Here is a 16576-nt window from a genome sequence, read left to right as displayed (position 1 = left end):
TAGTTACGTTACTCCTAAAATCATTCTGCATAAATCCACAGATTTTTTACTAAATTTTCGGCAGAAATAGCAAAAAATGCCTGCAGATTCTGTCTGGCCCTACTCATCAGAGATGATACCGGATTAAAAATACAGAATATATGCTCAAAAAATGATGTTTGCTGTTTGTTCAAACTACTTATTTAAAATGAACAGAAACAACACAATTCCTCAGTTGTTGTTGGGACAACTACATTGTTGTATGTTCAATCAACTTAAATTTGTAAAAACTAATCAGTTAACTTAATTCTTTCATTTTGTCCCAACACAAATCTATTGTGTGGAACCCAGCATTTTTTTCCAGTGCACACAATATTCATTCATGTTGTCCCAACACAAACCAAGTTAACTTAACAAATTTAAGTAGATTGAACATAAAACAGTTAAGCTGCCCCCCCTCCCCCCCCAAAAAAAAATCTCAAGATTGTGTTGTTTCAGCTTATTTGAAATAAGTAGCTTGAACACAAAGCCAAATTATATTTTTTAAGTGTATTACAAAAGTGTCACAATCCTTCAGGAATTATTCTGAAATGCTGATTTTAGCTTTAGAATGATTTCTTCTTCTTATCATTTGACAGCATTAAACAGTTGGGCTGCTTAATATTTTAAAAGAAACTACCATAGATTTATTTTAAATAGAAATATATAGTGAAATTATAAATGTATTTACGGTCGCTCTTTTGTCAATTTATAATGTGCTGAAAAACAACTCTAACTTTAACCCTGGTTGAGCATAACCACCTGGTTGACCTTTTATCGATAGGTTATCATGATTTTTTTAAATTGCTTATTACTATTTACCAGAGTTGTGTCAGCAAATTATTTAATACAAGATGTGACCCAAAAAAATATTTTTAAGGAGTGCACCAAAGCAGTTATTGAAAATAAATCTCACTGACCTCAAACTTTTGAATAGAAGTGTGTCTGAACAAATGTATATGTGTGTGTGTAAATAGTTAGTTGCATTGTAACTTGGTTTATCTTTCTTGCATTTTTACAAAAAATTGAATAACATTAATAAATTAAAAATAGCAGCCTAATTTCAAGGCATTTCAAACCATTTGAATAAACAACCCAAAAATGCTGTCATGGTTTACTCATGCTCAATCTAATCCAGATTATTTCGTCAAACACAAGAGAAGATCTTTTGAAGAATGTTTCAGCTGTTTTGCCTATACAATGAAAGTCCAAAACAACACTAGGCTTCAGAACCTTTCATTGTATGAAAGAAAAACGAAACATTTCTTCTTTTGTGTTTAAAAAGCCAATAAATAAAAATGAGTAAATCAGGATAGAATATTCATTTTCGGGTGAACTGACCCTTAACATAAAAACACTAGTCTACTGTTTCAACATAACCACAAGCTGTGTTAAAAATAAATGTGTGCTCGGTCACAGTAAAACATCAGTAAGGCAATCAAACTAAATGAACATTCAGTGGCGGTCAAAGTACAGTGCGTTGGGACACAGCGGTGAGGTATGATTGTCAATTTAAGTCAATGCATGAGTCTGGAGTCCTGCCCTGGAACTGTAAGATCAATAATTACAATCATGAAAATGACTTTTTTTTGGAGGTCAAGGGCTGGTCATTTCTTCTGTACACTGTCTCTATAGGCCCGCACCTTTTCCCTGTGTGACAAACTAAAGCAGTAGCCAATGGCCTTCTCAGTGTCACCGATTCTCTTCCGGAAACGGTCTCTGTCCCGCGCCAGCTCCTCCCACGGCCCCTTACGTGATGCTTGAAGAGCAAAGGACCAAGCTCGCATCTTGTGAACTTGTAGGACGGGAGAAAATTTCACCTGGAAAACATTCAATAATATGCTGTTACTTATTACCTAAAGCAACACAAAGTTTTGGTCAAATGAGCACATTTCTGCCGAAAAGCCGAAGTGCAGTTATGAAGTAAAGCTCACGCAGAAGTCACTTTTAAACCCAATACCTGTCTGTAGGTGAAAGCTAGAAGATACTAACACAGTCACTTGAATTGCTGTTGACATTTGTATTTCATTTGTAGTTCAGTGTTACTTTACTTACAAAATGTTTTACAGTTGCTCTGTGATATTTAGCTGGCGAAATCTTCACTCTGTAGTTTCACATCAGGCCAAAATAGGATCATCATGTGGATTTCAGCTGTGTTCATGTAAATTCACAACACTGACAAACAGAATGCTACCTGGTTTGAAAATCGGTGGATGAGTTATCCTTAAGATATCACAATGAAGCTAAAATGAATAGTTCACCCAAAAATGGAGATTTGCTCTTAACTTATTCACCCTCATAGATATTTACATTAGATGTCGCATACACTGTTGGACGGAATGCGTCAATAGAGCCGCCATTTTAGTACAGGGTCGCGCACATTGGCTTTAGTCTTGACTAGTGTGGTTGAATCACATTTGTCCTAGGAGCACTATACAAATGTGGCGGCACTAGTGACGCATGCTCAGGGCCCGTATGTGATATCTAGTGTATATATCTATGACTCACCCTCAGGTTGCCAAGTCAGTCGTTTTCACAATAAATTGGACTATTTTCAGCAGGATGTTTTTTGTTATTCAGCAGGTTTAAAATGTTATATATTGTATTAATTTTATTTACTTTTTTGCACTGATATAATTTACTCTACCAAATAATTCACATTCTACACATGATAAAAACTGTGGTGGGAAGATGAAACACTTTGAGGTGCAGAAGCTCTACAAGAGAGACTGTATGAGTGGCTGTTTTTGTTTCCTTGGTAACAGGACTTTCCAGGCTATCAACTGCAAAGGTATATGTAATCTACAGAAGAAAACCTGTCGATTTACAATTGACTTATTATATGAATTCTTATTTGATTTTTTTTTAAATAAATTTTATTAAAAATTAAAATTCACAATATGTAGTGTTTTACAAACAGGCAGTGGCATACTTTAAATTTTGAAATGACTGGGCTAGTTTTAACTAGCTGTTGGCCTAGTTTTGTTGACCTGGTAGGTGACATTTTCTCTTGAGTAGAACATTAAAGAAAATCTCTAGCTGAAACTGTATTTCTTGGTAATTCATATAATGCAAGTCAACTACTACAAACACTTTCAGCGTAAAAACACATACTATCAATACTGATTTAATACCTGTAGCTCCTGAAAAATCATTACGCTCTAATGAAGCAAAACGATAATCTGAACATTTATAACCACATGATTAAGCCACAGGCTCAGGATCATGGGTGCATTCACAATAGTCTAGAGCACAAGCTTCCTGTCACATAATGAGGTATGGAGAACAAAGCCCACACTTGAGCAACTTTTTATATATGTACCCAGTTCACCAATAAACACAAATTCAGCTATTAATTACTCACACTCATGTTGTTCCAATCCCCTGAGATAGTTCAGACAGAGATGTTCAAAGTCCAGAATTGGAACCAAAAACACTAGCCCCTTTCATGCAGTGATACTGGTAAATATCCGGAAAATTTCCGCAACGCCTTTACCGGTATATTTAAAAAAAGCACTGTTCATACAGGCATGGACATTACAGAATTTTTCCGGAAAAGACCATTCATCCATTTCAAAATACCGGTAAATTCTGACATCATTAACCAGAAATGAGCTCTAAACGACTGCAGTAGTATTTGTAAACATTTGCCGACATTACAAGCTCTGTGGATGGATAAGTATTGTGAACAACTTCCATAAAAACATATAGAGAAACACTTTCGCATGTCACACAGTTGGCATTAAGAAGGAAGATAGAAATGTTATCTGACTAACATCTAGCAGTTAAATGTATCTGGAAAAATATTCGTTTATTTTCATGAACATTTTTCATTTGCTAAAGTAGACGTCTCACGTCAGCTTGTTCGAAGTGTGAATATGCTGTTTCAAGCAATTTTCCTTCTGCGTTCACACATCGCAGCATTCCAGCAAATTACCAGTGATGTTACAACTTCTCTTTCCGGAAAATTGCCAGAATGAATTTACCGGTATTTTCAAAAAAGGCCTGTTCACACATACAGACCTTTCCGGAAAATTGCCAGTAATTTTCTGGAAAGGTCTGTATGTGTGAAAGGGGCTGCTGTCAAAACATGGCACCTCAGTGTTTTAACTGTAATCACAAGAAGCTCCATGAGCTCTTTTAAGCAGTAAATAACTTTAAATACAACTTAGTTCGCCTATACATTGTCTCCTACATCAGGATGTGTGTGTAAAATGGACAGTTCAACATGACGTGGAAGAAATATGGGAACAAAGTCATTCTTTTTATTATTTTGAAGTCACATTAAAAGTTTTGACAATGTTTTTTGGACGTCTTGGGATCATTGCTGTTTATGGAGGATGAGGGAGCTCTCAGTTTTCATCTAAAATATCTTCATTTGTGTTCTGAAAATAAACAAATGTCTCAGGGGATTGAAAAAAAAAATGAGGGCGAGTAATTATTGATTAATTTTCCTTCGGCTTAGTCCCTTTATTCATCTGGGGTCACCACAGTGGAATGAACCACCAACTTATCCAGCATATGTTTTACACAGCCCTTCCATGCTGCAACCCAGTACTGGGAAACATCCATACACACTCATTCACACACATAATCTACGAACAATTTAGTTTATTAAATTCACCTATAGTGCATGTCTTTGGACTGTGGGGGGGAAACCGGAGCACCCGGAGGAAACCAACATGAACACGAGGAGAACATGCACATGAACTCTACACAGAAATGCCAACTGACCCAGCCGGGATCACCCAGTGACCTTCTTGCTGTGAGACGATCGTACTACCCACTGTCGCCTAGGGTGAGTAATTAATAACAGAACTTTCATTTTTAAGTGAACTAACCCCTTAAGTGAACCTCCAAGGACCACGCTTTCAGGCAAAATCTTCTTCAATGTTCTAATGAAACAAAATCACCTACAGTACATCCTGGATGATATAAGGGTGAGTTTATCAACTGCAAACTTTCATTTTTAGGTGAATGGTTCATTTATGACTGATCATTACCTTCTTTAATCTTGGACTTCTCTTCTGGTTGCCTTGAACAGATGTCACACCAACATGTCTTCTCCATGGCACCACTGATAATGTCTCAATTGATAGTTTGCGGCAGCAATGGCGGGCCACTTTGTTTGGCAGTAAAGCCGGCTTTGAGCGCCTTGAAGATTTAGGGAGTCCGATTGGTGTATTTTGCGTATTGTTGCTGGGCGAATCGCATTTGGAAGATACTGGAGTCGCAGATGAGCTTTGAAGAGGGGCTCTGAAATTCAAAGGATGATATGGGTCGTCATTTTGAGAAAGGGATCTCCATAAGGCCTCTTCTTCTTCATCTTCAGAACCTGGTTTGGAAGAATCGGAGCTTGTAGACACAGTGGACTGAGATGCCGAGGGACTTTCTGCTTTTGAAACCACGTCTGGTTTGCGTTTTTCAGTAACTACAGTGGACAAGCACGCTGTGAAGTGCAGCGGGTGATATGGGTCAGTCGACTTGGTCAGAAGATCCCAGAGTTTGTCGCTTTCCTCACGTTCTCCTTCAAAACAAGAGCTGTCTGTGCTGCCCCAGCTGAACTCGCTGTCTGAGAAATGACCAATGGACTGTACTTGACGTGAAGATTGAATATTCTCCTTTGATAAACCACACGAATCAGGATTGCTAATGGGTTTCTGATGCTTTACAAACTCCTTCGTGAACCCTGCCACATGTGCGCTGAACGTACAAGTGCTTTCTGAACCGCACTTACTCTCGGAACCTCCTAATACAGTCCAGTCATATCCGTGTTTCCACACAGAGTGATCTCCAATGCAGAGATCCTCTGTGTCGTTGAGACACTCGGTTGCGTGGGACACGAGGTCGTCCACCAGGGAGCAACAGAGTTCATCGCTGACCAAACTGGACAAGACGGCTCTGGAGTGGGAGCTCACATCGAATGGGTCCCTGCCGAATTTAGAAAGAGGACTGGAACCCCCGACCACAATGTTTGCGTTGTTTTCAAACAGGGATGAGAGCAGGAAACTGTCAGAGGGGTCTCCTGTGCTACTTGTCATGTGCTGAATGTGTTGCCCTGTCTCGTCTGTAATTCTCAGATGGACTTCAAACCGGAACATCTGGAAAACTGAGGACCAAACAGAGAGTTACTGGAGTTACTTTAGATTTTTATTAAACACAAACAAACAAATAAATAAGTAGTATGTTGTATTTTATCACTGACTAAAGGTATGGTAACATTTCTTTCAAATTCCAAATAAATATATGATCATTTACAGCTTTTATTAACTGATTTATTCATTCTTCAGAAAATGACAATTGGTCAGATTAAAATGTTTTATATATATTTGGTAGGGTTCCAAATCAGGATTAATCCATCAAATATTGATTCAACTCTTCTGAAGTAAAAGCATTGGTATTGTGTCATCTAAAATGAATATAAACATGCCTGAGAAAGTGATGTAATTGTATGCCAAACAAATACATAAATGACAACATCAGTAGTTTACAGAATAAAAGTTTTTTTCTGTGTGTTATATGATAAAACATATACATGAATGATAACATTCTTACACAGAAAAAAAATGGAATATAGTTCTCTTTACAAAATATTATGTGTGACGATAATAGGCAGCATTAATATATATATATATATATATATATATATATATATATATATATATATATATATATATATATATATATATATATATTTGACATTTATAAATAATATTTGACATTTAATATATTTTATTAACACAATTATATATTATTGTTTTAATGCAGCCTATTTTCTTCATTTACTAATATAATCGACATTATAAAAATTATTTAAAAAAAAAAGCTAAGAAGAATTAAAGAAGCTAGGTAATAAAGAATAGGCGGGTTCACTTTTGCTCTTATAATTTCATTCAGTTTCACAAAAAAAAAATTGTATTGTATAACTATTAATATTTTTTCCTTATAAAAACAACAACAACAAAAAAACTCATTTGCTTTTGTCCAAGTTGCTTAAGGACAGAACATTCTGCTAACGTTAAATTAATGAATGAAAATGAATGGTTATGTAAATCTTGTATAGAAATATAAAAGATCTCAACAATTTTGTAGATATCAACAAGATTAACAGCCCACATGTACATCTTTGAACTTATCTAAAAAGATCACTGCATTGATTATCGAAAATAATCTATGTAAAATTATTCGGAAAATAATAGCCAACATCTATGGACTGATGGTATAATATTATAAAATCGGTTAAATTGAAACCGTTCAAAAAGACTTTAAAAGCATAAATTACTCTTCATGCTTGCAAATATCAGTAGGAATAATAGCCTACAGCTATAAACTCATCTAAATATAACATAATATCGGTGATTTCATAATGTAAACCCGTTCAAATAGCTTGTGAAAGCATAAATTACCCGTCATTAGTGTGCAGCAGATGACCTGGACCAGCAGTCGCAGGTGCTCCCACACCACCGTCAGGATCTGTTTGGTCCAGGGCAGGAGCATCATCCCGCTGTCCCCGAACCGCCGCAGCGCGGTCCGTTCCGACGTGCTCCTCTTCATCCTCAAGCAAATACCCTGTCACGTATTCTGATACTCGTCCCTTAGTTTGTTCTCTCGGTAGTAATGTATCGGCTGATTTCCGAAGTTCGCTAACCACATCTTCCCCGATAAGTGAGCGTTAACTCCGAGCGAAAGCTGCTGAGGTGCTCATGATCGCCAATTCAGGTTTACAGCAGCTCTGAATGAACGTGCGTCGATGACAAACAGCTCAAACTTAAGAAAGCGCTCCACTATAAACAAGTATATCCAGCCAGCAACAAGGCGACATTTTGATTTGATCGCTTGTGTGTCACTCACGTAAACACCGCCCCCTTTTGTAATAAACCACGCCCGTGTGATGGTGTAGGCGAGTGACGCATGGTTTGGTGTCCCATGTGACAAATCATGAAACCACAGGTATAGTTTCTTCTCTTACATCACTCTACTACAAGCTTACTCTATACAAGGCACAATTGCTTTGATATTCCTTTTAAATCATACATTTTCTAATGAATGGAAAGTAATGTTTTGTTGGTTTGTTTGTTTCATAGACTGAATACTCCAGTCAGTGTGATGTGGACCACACGAAAAATACGTCATTTAAATACTACAGTGCTTTAAATCATACTATGGTGAAGTACCTAAATGAATCTATTGCTGTGCTGCTGTAATTGCTATTGTAACACAACAACTGTCATCAATTAGCCTACAATAATTACAATACTGTAGTTTTCTACAACTATAGGACATATTACAATACTATACACCAGTTTACTACAGTAAAAACTAAAGCATAATACATATTTCTTACAATTGATCAGTCCACTATAGTTAATTCTACAGAATAGCATTATATTAACAAATAGCCTACAAAAATAAGCACAGTATAATACACTTACAATATAGTATGGTTCAAAAACACTGTTTACTATAAATCACTATAGTATATTTTATGTGGGGAAATGAACTGTACATTATGAAAATAAGATCGCCATATATAGTTTTTAGATACAACACTGCAATAATATATGCAACAAAAATAGAGCAAGCATAATGTTTATAGACTTATTTGTTGGCCAGTTGTGGTCTGTGCAATGATTAAAAGTCTAAACCATGTTGTATTGTTCCACTATAGTAATGACAATGTTACTGTACATGTGATATGTGTCTCTCACATTGTCCCCCAACAACATTAATATTGCATAGAAAAGTGTATAACGTACCATGTTTAATATTTTTAAAACTGTCTATTAAGTTTGGCTAAAAAAATATCAGATATGCAACCACTGATTTAATTTCATTTTATTGAGTATGATGTACTGTATGTATTGTGCTGTAAGTGTATATTGTACTATTTTTTTCCCAATATTGTTAAACTTGTTACAACTTCCTGCCCAGGGACAACAGATGCAAATTAGCTTTATAGCTCTGGCACAACTTGCCATGTTGTACAAATTTCTCTGTATAAATAATAAAAATGTTTTCTTTTTTTATAATTATTTTTTGGGGGTTTTCACCTTTAATGGATAGGAAAATGTAGAGTATTGACAGGAAAGCATGGGGAGCAGAGAGAGGGGAAGGATTGGCATAGAACCACAAGGCGGGAATCAAACTCTGGTCACCATGAGCGCCGAAGTGCATGTGTTGACTAACTTAACCACTACACCACTGGCGCAGACATAAAAATGTTTTCTAATAGAAATGGACTCAATATAAGTCAAATTTATTTAACAAATTTAACATTGCCGGAATCCAAGTTTTTGACATTTTTCTTTAAAACCAAAAAAATCTGACAAAATAATTACTTTTCCTGGTAGTCAGATACTTTTATAATGTGTAATTCAGTTACTAACAAATAAGTTACTATTTGTGAGATTAAACTATTATCTATAACCAATTACATGTCTAAAAATGATAAATATATTTGTTAAATGAAAATACAAAGATCCACTTCATAAGGCATGTGTTAAACTCCGGTTGGCGTACGGGTTAGATTGACGAAAGATTTATGCACTTTTGGAAGCTTTAAAATGAAAAGCCAACCCATCATACAGCATGAAAGAGCCTAAAACATATAATACTCTGACTGTGCTCAACTGAAAAAAGTCATATATGAGATGCCTTGCAGGTGACTACAGTAAATTATGGATGTTAAGGCAACTTGCTTTTGAGTTGACTTAACTTACAGTAAATCAAGTCAAGTGCAGTATTTGGGTTAAACGTTGAATCAACTCAAAAAAGCTGCGCGTTGAGTAAACTTTACTTATTTTTTTTACATTGAAGGTCCTGTGAAATATATATATTTATTTATTTTTAAAAAATGTATCAGTATGTTAGTTTAAAGGATAGCTATAAGCTAGTGTGTTCCAAATTCTGCATCTCTCCACACCACCACCAGTGTGCAGCATCCACTTGGATGATGCGACAGCAGCCACAGGTTTAATGTCTCATCTGAAAGACAATGCTCACTGACAGCATAGTGTCTCCTTAACTATACTGGGGCATTAGGACTCACACAGACCACAGGCTGAGCGCCTCCTGCTGGCCTCACTAACACCACTTCGAGCAAGTTAGTTTTTCCCTTGTGGTCTCCCATCCAGGTACTGACCAGGCTCAGCCCTGCTTAGCTTCAGTGAGTAACTGGTCTTGGGCTGCAGGGTGATATGGCTGTGTCTAAACATCCAAAGCCTCCAGTTGGTCACTTCCGCCTAAATGGATCAACGATTTTTTTTTTACATCACCTCAAACATAATTTTTTCATCAAATCTTGGCCAATCAAATGCTCTCTAGTATCAGGCAAGTTCCGCCCTCTTCAAAACACTTCTTGTTTTCATTTGATGCGCTTGATCAAGCACTCTCACTGGCAGAGCTGTGATGAAAACTAAACGCTATTGGATGATTTTTAAAAGGAGATACTCTATGCCCCACCCTCTCTTCATATTTCAGTTGAGATTGTCATCGAATACAGAGATGCACATTTAACTTTACATTTTTGGGTGAACTGTTTCTTTATGACACCAGCAACTTACAAAGTGTAAAATGTAATGGATCGATGGACAGAATAAATCTATAAATCCTGAAATATACAACATGAACTCATGTTGAATCATGCATACTTGTATATCAATGAGCTCTCACCTTGGAGACAAAGCAAATGTGTGCATTGGCTGGACTGCTTTTCTGTTTTCCTCCAGATGCTTTCTCTCAGCAACAGCCTGTTTAATGAGGCGCCACAGAAACGCTGGCAGATCTGAGGTCAGGCCTTTTTGACATTTCACATTTTACTGCTAATGATGAAGCACCTGTGTCACACCACTAATGAATAGTAATGTTCACACAGACAGCGGCTCAGCAGAAATCATTATTACGTGAGGGTCAAAAGCTTTACAGTAGTTCAACCAAACATGACAATTAAATCTGCTACTTACCCTCGGCGTTATGTTAAACCTGTATGACAAATGAAGATATTTTGACTGGTGTATTGGTGACCTTTGACTTCTTGTGTACCGATACAACAGAAGCCTAAACAGCCATCTGAGTGGAAGCAAATGCAATTAATTAGCATCTGTAAACTTTCCCACTGTTTTTCGCTGCTATAAATTATAGCTTTGTTGTTACTTAAAACAACTGCAAATCATTTGAATCATTATTTGAAATAAAGATGGAATAAATAATGAAAACTTTAAATATTTCACAAAAACGGTAACATAATATAACAAAATATAACATAATATTGTTATATATAATATTATGTTTATATGTTTTATTGTTGTTTACAAATAAATGAACACAAATTAATAATGAACTGATTTTAAGGAGAAAAACAACTAAATATAAGACTGAATATTTACAATAATAATGAGCTTTATGCACAGCTAGTGTTTTTCAGAAAACTTCTGGTGAAAGGTTTATGCAACTATTTTCAATTTCATAAGCTTCCTTTCACAGCATTGATGTTGTAATGTAATTCAAGTATAATCCGCTATGCAACCATTTGGTTGTTAAAGCATAAAAAGAGATTAAAAACTGTTTAAACGCAGGAGCCGTCATTGGCAGCAGGCTAGTGTAAACACTCCATTGAAAATTCTGGGGCAAAATTAATTTCCATATTTTAAAAGACATGGCATGGAAAAATAGAATTTAATGCAGTGCTTCTTGTTTGGTCTAATGCCCACTTTATATCATATCTCAGCCAGGCAGTGATGGTTGCTGTTTTTAAAAGAAATCAGATCTTAAACGCAGCGATTTTTTTTATGGGATGACAATTCACTGTAAGCCCTTGGGCTGGCGGACTGAATTTGAAAGTCCGTATGCATAAAACCCATTTTAAGTAAGTACCAGTAAGTATATAAATGTTTTGCTACATTACTAGTACTTACTTATAATTAATATTGTAATTATTCAGTCCCATATTCTTTTTTTTGTCCATAAAATCAAATCTAAATTATGCATGTCCTGAACCAAGGTGAAAATAATTAAAAATAATAATACATGCTGAAAGAGAACATAGATAATTCTAAATCAACACCAGAATTCGCACAACATATAATATAATATAATAATAAAATAATATATTAATATATAATAATACATAATATATAATATAATAATATAACATAATACTATTTAATATAACATAACAATGTTTAATTTAATATAATATAATGTTATGCAATATAATTTATTATAATAATATATAATATAGTTGTTGTACTATATTAATAATTTATTGATTTTAGTGAAAAAAATATCAATAAATAAAGGACTGAATAAATGAATATAAGGTTTTGAACTTTAGTACTGAAACTTTAATATCTAAAACTTGTATGGATCAAGGTCTCTGTTCTGAAATCATTTTTAAACATTAATAAATACCATAATAGTATATAAATAATACCAAATCAACACTGGAATTCACAGGGCACAAAATAAAATAAAGCTGGATTCAGCTCAAAATGAAAACATGTGCGTGCAAGAATTACAGCATTGTGTGTCACGACTGCCACCTGCTGGTCACAGTACACATCTCCACTAAAGAAACTTCAGAACAAAAACAATTAAACAGGTGTTCAAAAAACATTTAATTTTCCTTAAGAGAGAGAGAGACAGAATTACAGCAAACATTGATTCGGTCAGGTTAAAGATAACCAATAAATAACTGGCCATGTTAATATCCATTCAAAATGTTTTTTCATCTTTTTTTAACAGTCATAAAACAGTGAATCAAGTCACTATTTGTGGAGTGAGTGAAGACAATCTTGTACATCTTTTGTATTATTATTATTATTTTTAAAAGCCTCCTGGTAAACTCATTGATTACGATTAACTGAGCTCTGGCAGTAGCTTTTAGCCACTTTTTTATTTCCCTTTTCATAGACAGTTTGTTATACAAATTCATGAGTGCCATTAAAAAAACAGCTTAATTTCGATTCCACTCAAATACTACACTATCTTACAAAACAGGGTTTTGTTTTTAACCTCATAAGGACTGGGAAGAGCGAAACTGAAAGGAGAGCGTGTGAAGGCACCCTGTTATTGTTCCCTAAAAGGGAAGTGGTCTCGAGTTTGTTCAGTTCATTTGGCACGATATCAAAAGCACAGTGAGATCTGCTGCGCTCCTTTTCATACCTCAAAACCTTTAAATGCATCTGTAGAAAGTGTAAAAATGAGCAGTTTTAAAAATACAAGCGTCAATCTCTCTATATATATATCTTATATAATAATAGAATAATTATAATAATATAAACTCTTCTTTAAGTGAGCCGTTTGGTCCTCTTCAGTTCCAAATGTACAGAACACGAATGTCGATTTTACACACACACATATAGTTATGTGGATTGATTCTTTCAACAAGGACTCAGCCTTGATTAGTGTCATAGAGAGAGATAGAGAAAGAGAAGGGAGTTATGAGGGTGTACGAGTGGTCCTGTAAGGGCACTTGTTGCAGTAATGTCACCTTTTCAGGGCAGACTGGTGTGGAGGGATGGCTGGATCTAGAAGTAGGGCACTGTGGTGAGTTTGTACCACTTGACCGTCTCTCTGCTGAGGTCAAAGTCTTTAAGGCTGAGGGTGATTCCTCCCAAATAGCAGTTCTCTCGCAGAGACTCGGCACTGAGCACACTAAGCTGAAGTTCCCTTTGCTTCAGGGTTTCCTTACTGTACCCGCTATACACCAGCTGCAGAGAGAGAAGGAAGTTGAACTTCAGTTTTAAAGGGCACCTTTGATGCAAAAATCAACTTTTGGAAGTTGTTTGGACAGAACTGTGTTTATGTGTATGTGTAGTGTGCGCACTGTTGTATTAGAGTGATACAAACACAACAAGTCTTTCTTTTTTTAAATTTCCTGACGTTAAAATAGGATCCAAATTCCAGTGACTATGAGGCCCACCACAACATGACATAAAAGAGCAGTTTTCCCAGCCCAACCAATTGACTGACAGAAGCGTATAACATGTCTCCATAGTAACACGTATAAACATGTCTACATAACAGGATTTGCTAAGAAACTGAGATCAAAAGATCTGTTCCAACTCTCTGTGATCAGCTGCACCTCAAGAATGAGTTTTACAAGTTTAAAATGTACTGTATTTTCTGGAATATAAATAACTTTATCATCATTATTTTGCAGCTATATTCATATTTCTACATCTATATTTCTACAACAGTTCTGTCTGGTTCTTGAATCTGATTGGCTGATAGTCATACGATATTGTTGCAGCACTCTTGTGTATTACTCCGCCCATATACAGCGACAAGCAGGACACACAGTTTGACAAATATTGCAGCTGTTGGACAACATAATGTACCTTTGAGGCTTTTTTAGTCTATAATGTAGTTGTTTAGATTGCAACTATGCAGTTTATTTATAAGGATAGTGCCTATTTTATAATATTTATAATTTCAGAGCATCGGATTCAGTGCATCGGCTGCCATCAGCCTGTCTGAGCAGACCAAAGAAAGTGATGGTTGACGTTCCGCCACAAGATGAAGACAGAGATTGCATAATAAGTACTTGGGTAAGAAAAACAGCATTTCCAAAGTGTAAGTTTCCAACTACAGCTGAACAAATCATTATAAATCAGGTAAGTGATATTCTAAGTAGATATCTCTCTTTTCTTTGGGTACTGGTAGTGATTGCTTTGCTTTGGCTTTTTTGGGGACAATTATTGTGATATCCTGATCGCAACAGAAATTCTGGGAAATGCCTCTAAACTGATGGCATTTCATGCCGTTCAGCCTTATAATCTTAAAATATCAGCAAACTCACCTGTTTTGTCATCACTTTAGACAGTAGGCTAAAGTATCATTCAAATACTGGCTTCAAAGTGACGTGTGAGAAGTAGCAACGGTTTCTGCTTTTCTGACGTCAGCTGCAGATGTGAATGAGTGGCTGAAGTAGTTCCTCTAATAAAAGGGTTTTTAGACTCTCTGTGTTTGATTTTCTTTTTTATATACACGATTATGTAGTCGAACTGTTGTATAAACGCAATAACATACTCGTAGCATTGCAATATGATTGTATATCAGCACTAGTGGGGGGCACTAAGGCACTCAACCTGTGACCTCGAGCCAACGCACGCCTCCCAACAGAGCCAATATACAGCCATATCGCACTGCAACTGATGTGATATTGCTCATACAGCTATAAACATTATAATATATATCATTTTGCAGTATATTCAAAAGTTGCATAAACTGCAAACTAATGGCAAGCAAGCGAAAATGTTTAGTGTATATAGTTATATTTCTGTTAAATGATAAGCATACTTTTCTGTTTAAATTAACACTTCTAGGATTTTTAGGGTGTAGGGTTTAAAGTTTTTAAAATAAATGTAGTTTTAATAAATCCCATTGTAATTTCTGTTGGTTTTATAATTGCAGGCTGTATTGCCAATATTTGGGTTTATATAAGTAAACTATTATATATAATATATAATATATAAGTATATTATATCGTATTAATTGTTTTGAATTAATTATATTTACATTGATGTATTTTTACTCTAACTTTATAGTCTACCAATGTAAAAAATATTTAATATCTTTATAGTTAATGTGAAATTATTTCATAAGTTTGAGGTTTGCTTCTGATGAGTTGACGATATGCCGCAGTCACCTGATGATTTTTATAATAACAGTATTTTTATAATTACTAATAAACGTTTATTTTCAAAGAAGAAACCATGTAGAATGCATATAGTGATGTAAAATGTGTATTTTACAAATGGCCGGTGGCATATTTTGAGTTTTGATTTTATTAGGCAATTTTAATTGGCCATTAGGCTGCTTTTTGCAATAACCTGGCAACCCTGCTTACAAGCTGCATTCTATATCGTATATCTCTTGAGCAGGAACTTAATTTGAATAAACAATTACATTGCAACTATTAAAAAAAATAACATTCTGTATAGCATTAAAAGGCCAAAAGATGAAATAAATAAATAAATATATATATATATATATATATATATATATATATATATATATATATATATATATAATATATATATATATATATATATATATATATATATATATATATATATATATATATATATATATATATATATATATATATATATATATATATATATATACATATATCTGAATAGTAAATTGTTTTGTGAAAATTCATATAAACTATAATATTAAATATGACTAATTGTTCTCATTAGGATATTATTTTGACATAATAATTAAAAATAAATTGCCATTGCACTCACACTCACAAGGATTTAAGAAACAGTTTTTGGGATTAAGAGCAAATCCACTTTTTGAATTGCTTGGTGCAATCCATTTGACACTAAAATATGCACTAACCATAAACATGATGAAAAAAGGTAGGTTAGCTTACCATTTCATTAAACGTTGGGTTCCTCGTCTTCCTCGCAATCTTTGTTTTGCGTTTGGAGGTTTTGTGGGGGTCTGGGAGAAGGTATGTTTTCACATAAGGGTTTGGGTCTGCTCCGTCATTGGACATCTGGTTTTAGGGAGAAGAACAGATGAGATTTTGGAATGAGCTGAA

The 16576-nt window shown here is 35.0% G+C and overlaps 2 protein-coding genes across 3 annotated transcripts in view; both read right to left on the bottom strand.

The window, feature by feature from the left end:
- Positions 1–635: 635 nt before the first annotated feature.
- On the bottom strand, positions 636–7798 carry ppp1r15b (protein phosphatase 1, regulatory subunit 15B). The gene is made up of 3 exons (XM_056478553.1): positions 7425–7798; positions 5022–6127; positions 636–1838 (listed from the first exon to the last, which is right to left on the bottom strand). The coding sequence occupies exons 1-3, from the start codon at positions 7570–7572 to the stop codon at positions 1626–1628; spliced, it is 1467 nt and encodes a 488-aa protein (XP_056334528.1). The 5' UTR covers positions 7573–7798; the 3' UTR covers positions 636–1625.
- Positions 7799–12613: 4815 nt separating this feature from the next.
- pik3c2a (phosphatidylinositol-4-phosphate 3-kinase, catalytic subunit type 2 alpha) overlaps positions 12614–16576 on the bottom strand; it is a 70876-nt gene continuing 66913 nt past the window's right edge. For both annotated transcript variants that reach the window (XM_056477898.1, XM_056477899.1), the window contains exons 32-33: positions 16406–16531; positions 12614–13727 (exon numbers count right to left, since the gene is read on the bottom strand). In XM_056477898.1, the coding sequence (XP_056333873.1) occupies positions 13545–13727; positions 16406–16531 (309 nt within the window). In that variant the 3' untranslated portion in view covers positions 12614–13544. The remainder of the gene's footprint in view (positions 13728–16405; positions 16532–16576) is intronic.

The sequence above is a fragment of the Danio aesculapii genome, chromosome 18, assembly GCF_903798145.1.
Source record: "Danio aesculapii chromosome 18, fDanAes4.1, whole genome shotgun sequence".
Lineage (NCBI taxonomy): Eukaryota > Metazoa > Chordata > Actinopteri > Cypriniformes > Danionidae > Danio > Danio aesculapii.
The sequence above is the reverse complement of the archived record's forward strand: the minus strand, read 5'-3'. Positions and strand labels throughout refer to the sequence as shown.